We start from the raw sequence: 10000 nt of genomic DNA, 5'->3' as shown, positions 1-10000 counted from the left end.
GCATACTTCTGCGCTGTCAAAGCTTCCAATTGTTACATCAAACATACCGTCGTTGTCTTTTTTCACCCAAGGTGATCCGTTGTGACGTAGGATTGATTTTCAGGAGTGCATGATAATATTAGTGTCTTGGTGATCTTGGTGTGTTTCCTGGCGAAGTGGATAGCGTTGGTTTGTAGTTTTTCAGATATGGAAGGGTAGAAGCTTTCGATGTCGAATACGGTGAAGGTGTGTAGGTGCTTGTCGGGAATATTTTTTAATCAGTCTGTACCAAGCACTTCAGTACTAACGTACTGGTGCACTAAACAGATGAAGAACAAGCCGTAATGAGTTGTCTGTACCGAGTGCTGCAGTACTAACGTACTAGTGCACCAAACAAATGAAGAACAAGCCGTAAATAGTTGTCCGTACCGAGTACTACGGTACTAACCTACTAACGCAATAAACAAATGAAGAAAAAATCATGATGAGTTGTCCGTACCGAGTACTACAGTACTAACGTACTAGTGAAACCAAACAAATGAGGAACAAGCTGTGATGACTCGTTCGTACCGAGTACTAAGGTACTAACGTACTAGTGCACTAAACAAATGAAGAACAAGCCGTGATGAGTTGTCCGTACCGAGTACTAAGGTACTAACATACTAACGTACTAAACAACTGATGAACAAGCCGTGATGAGTTGTCTGTATGGAGTACTACATTACTAACGTACTAAACAAATGAACATGCCGTGGTGAGTGTCTGTACCGAGTACTATAGTACTAACGTACAAGCGTACTAACCAGATGAGCAACCTGTGGTGGGCGTTCTTACCGACTACTCCAGTATTAATGCGCTGGCGCCCGTAACAAATGAACTACAAGCCAATGTGAGTTCCCATTCCGAGAGCGTTTTAGACGGCCTCTTATTGACGCAGAGTTCATTGTGAACACGCCGGACACTCAATGTTCACTCACTATCTTTTCCTGAGTTTCCTTTAAAGAGGACACGTGCCCTTTAACTGTTGTCCTCTCATCATCACCATCGTTTCCTTGTCGTTGATGACGCTTTTCTTGAGAAACGGTCGATATCTAATAGCTGCCTCAACTTTCAGTTCCCTTGGTTCCATAATCAATGTTAAGTAGAAAACTTCAACTAGACACTTGTTCCATAATAAGTTTTCCCGTGGCATTCCTCCTATAAACTATATTGGGACTGTAGTTACCACGCCGAAGAGAACGCGTTCAGTTATGCGACATATATTCAGCTATTTTGACCACTAAACCAGTTGAGCCTATACAGCTAGTTGTGCGTTTTGTTTGGTTGGACCATTTTAACTAGTTTTACCATTTTAATTAGTTGAACCATTTCAGCTAGTTTTTCCATTTTATCCAGTTGAACCAGTTCAGTTAATTTTTGCATGTTATCCAGTTGAATAATTTCATCTTGTTTGACCATTCAACGTATCAGTTGTAGTTGTTCAAGGATTGGTATTTATAATGAAAAGCGTAGCTGAATGAACACATAAACACACGAATAGTGCATTAACAACGTTAGCCGGCTAAAGAGTTAGAGAGGAACATCCACGAATGGTCCAATTCATGAAACTACAGATACTAGCGACTGGACCAGGAGTTAACTCATTCCTATCAATTGCTCGCTCAAGCATAGAAAAAGAAGAAATAATCACTATGATATGCGCAATATGGTTTCTCTGAAAATCCACCCTAGGGAAAGTGCAACCCTTAACGAATACTGTGCAAAAACGCCGTAATCTGTTATACCTTTCAAAGCAAAAATATATCACATAAAATGCGTTCTCTTCGGCGTGGTAACTACAGTTCCAATATAGTTTACACGAGGAATGCCACGGGAAAAGTTATCCTGGAACAAGTGTCTTGCTAGAGTTTTCTACTCAGTATTGATTGTGGAACCCAGGGAACTGAACAGAAAGAATGTTGAGGCAGCTGTGAGGTATCGACGGTTTCTCGAGAAAAGCGTCATAAACGATAAGGAAACGATGGTGACAATGAGAGGACAACAGTAAAAGCAGAGCACGTGTCTTCTTTGAAGGAAACTCAGGAAAAGATAGTGGGTGAACTTTGAGTGTCCTGTGTGTTCATAATGAGCTCCACGTCAATCAGTGGTTTATGTTTTACGCTTTCAGATCGGGAACTCACGTTAGCTTGTTGTTCACTTGTTACGGGCGCCAGTGCATTATTACTGGAGTAGTCGGTATGAACGCCCACCACAGGTTGCTCATCTGGTTAGTACGCTTGTACGTTAGTACTTTAGTACTCGGTACAGACAACTCATCACGGCTTGTTCTTCATTTGTATAGAGCGCTAGTACATTAGTATGGTATCCGGTTAGATCGCACCATGGTTAGATCGCTCCCAGTTAGATCGCTCCAACCAAAAGTTAGATCGCTCCACTCGAAAGTTAGATCGCTCCATCAAATAAGTTACTTCGCTACCAACAAGGTACTTCGTTTCATGTTGTAATGTGAAGTATTGCTTAGCAATGATCTTTAAAGTTCATAGTTGATGATGTGTCTTGCGACGATTCGAGTACATTGTATTCACTCTGTCCATCAGATTAACCACCTATATATATATAGGTGACTAGAAGTATAGCGATGATGGAATAAATGATCGTGGTTACACTTCGTGAGACCGTTACATGAGGCTTCATTTGTTCTCTCTGCGTAACTCAGATTTATTTCAAGCGCGCGCGAGCGATATTAATCGATTGTTAAGTAAGATATACACGTCATTTGATGAATTATAAATTTAGATAGCTTAGTTTTGCTACCTTTACCTTAGTTTTCTACATGGAGCGAAGTAACTTATGTTGGGAGCGAAGTAACTTATATTGATGGAGCGATCTAACTTTCGAGTGGAGCGATCTAACCTTTGATTGGAGCGATCTAACTGGGAGCAATCTAACCATGGTGCGATCTAACCGTAATTCGTTAGTACCTTAGTACTTAATACAGGCGCCAATGCGACTAAATTTTTTACTTTGACGCACAAATCCTGAAAATTAGTCGCCAAATTGGCGACTAGAATGTTTCATCATAACCTTACCTAGAGATATAGTAAATTAAAAAGATTTGCAAAGATAAACCGCGGCAAACTTCCTCGTTAAGTTTGTTTCCAAAACGCAGCACGTGTATCTCAATCGATAACTAGACGCCATCTTGGATTCAGGTGAGCTTGAACGTTGCATATCATCCATTCTATTGTCCACTTTGTTATAAAGATCTTTTCCCTAACTTAATTTCTAGAACGATGACAGCGTAAAAAAAAGGTTTGTTTGTCTTTGAAAATGGCGACCAACTTTTTTTGAATCGGCTACCACTTTGAAGAATTTAGGAGCCAAGTGGCTATCAGGAAAAAAAAATTAATTTCACGCCCTGACTCGGTACGAACAACTCCTCATGGCTTTTTCTTCATTTTTTTAGTGCGCTAGTACGTTGGTACCTTAGTACTCGGAAAGGACAACTCATCGCGGCTTGGTTAATTTCATTAATTAATCATTCCTTCGCACAGATGTAATTAAACAGATAAAAGAAAGCTAAAGTTTCAGGCTTATAATGGGCAAGAACAGCATATTGAACAGTGCTAGATACGTACTTTTAGTACTGTAGTACTGATGAATAAACGAAATACTAAAGGAGAGCGTGCTTCATACTTACTGTCAGATAAATAGATAGATCGATAGATAGATGGATGGATGGATGGATGGATGGATGGATGGATGGATGGATGGATGGATGGATGGATGGGTGGATCGATAGATCAACAGATCAATGGATTGATAGATAGATAAAGATCTGTAGATCGATAGATAGATAGATAGATAGATAGATGGATGGATGGATGGATGGATGGATGGATGGATGGATGGATGAATGGATGGATGGATGGATGGATAGATAGATAGATAGATAGATAGATAGATATAGATATCAGAGGATTATGATACTCATCAGGAATATTATGATACTATAGTTGTACCCAATATTGTTTCAGGTTGCAGATCCCTTCTATGTGTTCCAGTTCTGCAGCATTGTTTTATGGTCAACTGAGGATTACTACTACTATGCTCTTGCCATTTTGATAGTCACAGTGGTTTCAATAACAATCACAGTATACCAAACAAAAGTGGTAAGCCATGCACTACTTGTCTTTCCCCATAAACCTGTATAATCCAATGTAAAAAAGCTGTTTCATTGTGGTTGCTAAATTTCAGGCAAGCCTGCACCAAACTGGTTTATATGAAACAAACCATTATGGACTCTAGCTTGAAAAAATCTGGCCTGTGACATTTGTTTGGTGGTTTATGGGTTTGACAAGCCTTTTAAATCAGTTGTATTATAATGCATATAAAAATGTTTTAATTTGTACCTTGCATTATGTTTCTTTGGTCAGGTTATTGAGAATTATGCCACAATTATAGCCCTAATTTCTTTTTTTCTGCAAGAAATTCCCTAGACCTTGACTAGCCAAGGTCAGTCCTTACTGAGAAAAACTGTAACCTCTGTCTTGAGTACCACTATCAGCCTGGGTCTTTTTCTCAGCTGGATCATTTGTAGTGGTTCTAATGTTTGCTCCATTTTTCTTCTCTCTTGGATTTGCAATGGCACATATACCCTGATGCATGATACCATGTAACTTCCCACAGGATGCTATTATATTGCAAGGAGTCTGAGAGAAGTGACATCCCAGCTCAAAATCTATGCACTTTATTTCGGCAAGCATTATTTATTTATAAATCAGAATTAACTTCACATTTACCCAAATTTATTAATAATATTATGCAGTGTTAATTGTGCAATCATATGACTAAGTAAGTTTTTTTTTCAACAGCATCTTGAGAGATTGCAAAGCATGGTGGCAGTGTCAGAGAGAGTCACTGTGCTGCGAAATAATGCAGGTACTCTGTTTAAATGTACGAGAAAGTTGACAACAACCACATTGATTTGGTACCAATAAGTATAATCAAAATGGAATTGTTAGGGAACCAACCAATCAGAGTTGAGCATAATGCTTCAAAAGTTTACCTGAAATTAGTATTCTCTATTTTCCAATTAAATGACTAGCAGTATGTAGTGGAAATATCTTGATCACATCAGCACTGGCTACTTTATGGGACAAGTTAAAAGTTCTTTGATATTAGTGTATTCATCATACTGAATAGCTATAACATTTCCCATGTTTTGTATCAAATAGTTCATAATTTTTTTTAGTGCAAAGAAGTTGCAGACCAAGTCAAACCTATCCTTTTCATAATTTGTTTGTGATGCATTATGAAGTTGAAATTCCTGTTGAAAATTGATGTACAAGGAATTTTTGTCAGGCTCTCTGTGTGGGTAATGTTCGTTAGTTTTCAGGTTGATGGTGACATCTAACAAATTGTCCACCTTTTAGTTGCTCCGTGCTGTAATTCTTAACCCAAGATCAAAGAGAATTTCATAGAAGACTTTTCTGGTTTTGTCATTAGATCTTGTGTTCATGGTTGTAAATTCTGCTCATCTGTTGCAGCTGAAAAACACTTTTGACTGAGGGGCCTATTGCCATTTGCCAATGTTGACAGAGAAACTAAAATTCACCTTGAATTACACAGATCAAATAGATGTATCATCTGATGAACTTGTTCCTGGTGATTTGCTGGTCATTCCACCTAATGGGGCACAAGTTCACTGTGATTCTGTCCTTATTAGTGGTAACTGTATTGTCAATGAGAGCATGCTAACAGGTAAAAAATTAGACAAAAATTATTGCAAATATGGATAGAATATTCTCATTAGTTCCATTAAGGTAAATAGGTTGTGTTACTATGAGGAATGCGTGTAGTAATGTATCTAATGTTTAGGTTAGATAAAAACAATTTTTTATATAGTTAGCTTGAAAACATGCAGCCCAAATGTGAGTTTCACCATAAGTTGGTCCCAAATACTCAACCGGAGACTTAACACGATGTGATTTTTTATCCTTTTAAGCAAAAAGGCTCACAGTACCCTTTCACAATTTTGTAGTTAAAAACGATGTAGCTCTCATTCTTTGCACATTTTCATGTTCTTATTTAGACCTCCCCTCAAAGGAAAAGTGGGTCTGCAACCTGTCTTGGGTCTGCAACCAGTCAATCACAACAACCCTATAATTGACACCAACTATATTTACAGTTATGATGCTTGCATTTGCATTTGCATTTAGATTCTTTGAGCTTCTCTTCAGCTGTGGAACCCTGCACTCTATTTTTCTGGGCTGGGCTTCATCCCTTCCCCTCTGCTTTCGGGGGGCTGATTTGACTTGCCTTTCGAATCTCCAATGGGCACACTTCCTGAAGAGGTTGGTAATGCTGTGTCTCTTGTGCAGCAGGACCATGCCTCTAACCACTCCATCCTTACCTTGAACAAGGCCTAACACCCTTCCCTTCCTCTATTCCCACAATTCTTCTCATTTCCAACAATGAGAACGACCTCCCCAACTGTAGGTGTTGTGTCAAGTTCCTTTTATGGCCAGTGGTTTTCCATTAGGCTGTGGACCTACTCTTTCTTTCATCGCCTCCATGCTTGGGCTTTAGTAAAATCCAATCTCCTTTTCACCCTTGTCAGGTTTTCTCCACCTTCATCAATGTCCTGTATAGAATAGGTATCTCACCTCCACATAATCCCAGTTTGTGACGTTACAACTTCTAAATGGACTACTCTTGAGCTTGCACAAGTGAAACTGATGATGTAACACTTTCCCTGTTTCCTTTGTCATTTGCAGTGGGGGCCTTAAAAGGCAGGGGGCTACTTTGTTTTAAGCTTACTCTGACTCTTACAGTCAAATGAAATGGGCAGGCTAACAATTGTTTTTATGTCATACAGGTGAAAGTGTTCCAGTCACAAAGATTCCATTGCCTTATATAAAGAGATTATCAAACAGTCCTTTGGAACAGAGAGAAGACCAGTATAGCCCAGAACGGCATAAGAGACACACTCTCTTTAATGGCACCAATGTCATACAAACCCGTTACTATGGGAATGTCAGGGTGCTAGCAGTTGTTGTTAGAACAGGTAGATGGACATGTATGAGCTCTGTTTAATGATATTCTATGTAGAAAATGCATGTGAACAGTTTTTAATTTATCAAAACTTGTTGAACCTGTATTAAGTGGAACTGTATTGATCTATGTGATGAAATCCCTACTCCTGGGAAACTTTAAGGATCATTCTGATGCAACTGCTTCAAGGATACAGAGCCAACCACCATCATTTGCTTGCTGAAAGAATGATGTAAAGCTCTCTTCTTCACCTCTTTACACTACAAAGAAGCATAAATCCTTACATTACTTATGGTCCTGAACTTGAAAGTTGTAGAATGTAGAAAGTATTGTGTTCTTATTTGTTTACCATGTCTAACTGTCATTATATGTACCTGCAAAAGAAATAAATATCCTACAAAAGTTGACATGTTAAACTTTGCAGAAGTACCTGAATATTCTTTTCTTCTCTATATGGCAAAGTGCTCTTACAAAGACACTGGCAGACTTGGGTAGTATAATACATGAAGTATAGTGTTCATGCATGTCAAATTTTGACAACCACACTCACTCTGTCTAATTTTGAATCTTCAGGATTCTCCACAACCAAGGGTGGCTTAATGCGTTCCATTCTTAGTCCAAAACCAGTTGGCTTCAAATTCTTCCGTGATTCTATGCGTTTTATTGGCCTTATGACAATTCTTGGTAGGATCCATCCTAATATTGCATTGTGCTGTATGAAGTTTTTGGTTGATCTCTGCTAATGTCTATTGTAGGAAATCTCTATGTTTAAGCATCAGTTCAGGACCTGCTCATTGTATATCTACTTAAATTATTCATAGTGGGTTTAAATTGTTAACTTTCATTAAATGTTCCTGCAGGAAGCATGCTCAGCAATGCAAGCTCTTTTTTGAATGACTCATACACATGTACTTTCTTTTGTTTCAAGATGATGCATCAATCAATTTGAAGCTTCAACATCCTTGCTCCGGTGAACCCCCGAAGTCCTTAAACTTTTTAAAATTGGTTTGTTAAAATTCCTCCCCCATGGTCCAAAATTGTGCTCAAATGTGTTACCAAAGTGCTGGATTTCAAGGTCAATTTCTTTGTTAAGGCAAGATCAGTGACTGTGACTTTCTTGTATACCTTTCCATCTTAGCCATTTGCTTGTGAAAGTGAACTCTTTTCCTTTAAATACTGTAGTATTTAACAATAAATAGTAATAAGATAGACATTTATTCCATTGGAATGACCAGACAGTTCAGGTTCAAATTTCCCACCCCATGCAAGCAAGGTTCAAATTCCCTGCCCCCCCATGCATGGAGGGTGGTCAACAGTCAAGTGCCTGTGGGTCGCCAGGAGATGGTTGAGGGGATGTTGAAGCTTCAACCTGATCAGCACATAAGAGTGAGACAGTTTTACCTTAGATGATGGTCACTGCTGGACATAACTTTTCCAGGCTCATAAAAAGACTAAGATGAATGAATGATGTTTACTGTTTATTGATGTATGATAACTTACAACTTTGTTTTTCTCAAAATTTTAGCAATGGTGGGATTTTCATACAGTGTGTACATCTCAGTGGTGAATGGGGTCAGTGCTGTTACATAAATTATACCTTTTTAGTAACCTATAGAGCAGAGCATGTTCTCTATAAATTTCATAAATTCAGCCAACAAGGGGGTTAAGGCTTGACTTGTTAATTTCTATCGACCAAAACCTAAGGTTCTACAAGAGAAAACAATAGCAAAACTTCTCACTTCAGTTGAAAAGGTTGTAATCACATAGAGCAAGATACCAGAATCTGCCATTCATTCTAGTGCATTCACCTGGTATCACAACACTCAGCACCCTTGGGAACACCTTGTCCCAGTCTGTCTTTGTCTAACAGAGCCTATAGCCTTGAAAGTAATTCTCATTTCAAATCATTTTTCCCTTCACTGTTTTTGCTTTAATGAATGGATTAACAGATGCAAGACTTCTGTTAATAACTTTTTCAGTTAGATGTAGGAACAAAAGTGATTAAGAATTCTCAAATGGCAAGCTATAAGGTATTATCAATTTAGAGGAAACCAATGCATTTTTTTGCGCATCAGATGTCTGTTGGGAAAATTTTGGTGAGATCTCTAGACATCATCACTATTGCTGTTCCACCTGCTTTACCTGCAGCAATGTCCGTGGGGATTGTTTATGCTCTACAGAGGTTAAAGAAAAAACAGATCTACTGTATCAATCCCTCAAGGTGCATTTAATTTCTGTTATAGAAACAATAATCGAATTGCAATATTTTCTATGAAAGAAGTGATGTAAATTCAGATTATATTCTTCAACAGATCATTCATGGATGCCATTAATCCTTCCAATTGATACTATAAAGTCCTGATAACTCGAATCAGCAACAGAAATTGAGAATTTTTTAAATAATTAAATGTTATAGTTTACAATTTTGGGAGTTAACAATGCTCTACTTTTTAGTAAATTTTATTACAAGGCTGTTTGAAGTCTGAACCAATCACTTCTTTCATCAATAGAAATACTCAAATGAATAGTTTTGTTTACAGAGCCTCGTTTCCATATTAGAGCTGAGGGCAAGTGAGTAATGGGTTCAATTTGGAGGTGTCTGCATATTTGGAGATTGGAAACTTTTTTTGTGGTTACATACAGCTCCTTCTAGGTCGTTACTGATGAGGGAACCTTTTTTTGCAATTAGTTGGAGAACCTGGAGTACTGTCTTTTAAGTATTGTCAGAGGCCACACTTCTCAGTACCTGGTGAGAAGTATGTGGAGCACATATTTCACCAATGAGCTATGTCTTCCAGGTTTGTTGAGACAACCAAGAAGGAGATTTGGGTGATGTCCTTTTCTCACTATCATTTTCCCTTCTTTTTATGGGAAACCAAATTAGATGTTTGTGTTAGACGGACAAGTCTCACTCCCTTTGTATAGTCCATTGATATTAATTAACCCTATGTGCTTGCTTTGATTT

The 10000-nt window shown here is 38.3% G+C and overlaps 1 protein-coding gene across 6 annotated transcripts in view; it reads left to right on the top strand.

The window, feature by feature from the left end:
- Nucleotides 1-10000, top strand: part of LOC113674566 (polyamine-transporting ATPase 13A3) — a 61526-nt gene that overhangs the window by 31460 nt on the left and 20066 nt on the right. For all 6 annotated transcript variants that reach the window (XR_016179159.1, XR_016179158.1, XM_027191047.2 and 3 more), the window contains 7 exons: nucleotides 4017-4151; nucleotides 4854-4920; nucleotides 5611-5742; nucleotides 6860-7048; nucleotides 7609-7719; nucleotides 8561-8607; nucleotides 9111-9256. Coding sequence is in view for 4 of the 6 variants with exons in the window: in XM_027191047.2 (XP_027046848.2) it covers nucleotides 4017-4151; nucleotides 4854-4920; nucleotides 5611-5742; nucleotides 6860-7048; nucleotides 7609-7719; nucleotides 8561-8607; nucleotides 9111-9256 (827 nt within the window). In the remaining 2 variants the exon portion in view is untranslated. The remainder of the gene's footprint in view (nucleotides 1-4016; nucleotides 4152-4853; nucleotides 4921-5610; nucleotides 5743-6859; nucleotides 7049-7608; nucleotides 7720-8560; nucleotides 8608-9110; nucleotides 9257-10000) is intronic.

This window comes from Pocillopora damicornis, chromosome 8, assembly GCF_964200805.1.
Source record: "Pocillopora damicornis chromosome 8, jaPocDami1.2, whole genome shotgun sequence".
Lineage (NCBI taxonomy): Eukaryota > Metazoa > Cnidaria > Anthozoa > Scleractinia > Pocilloporidae > Pocillopora > Pocillopora damicornis.
The sequence above is the reverse complement of the archived record's forward strand: the minus strand, read 5'-3'. Positions and strand labels throughout refer to the sequence as shown.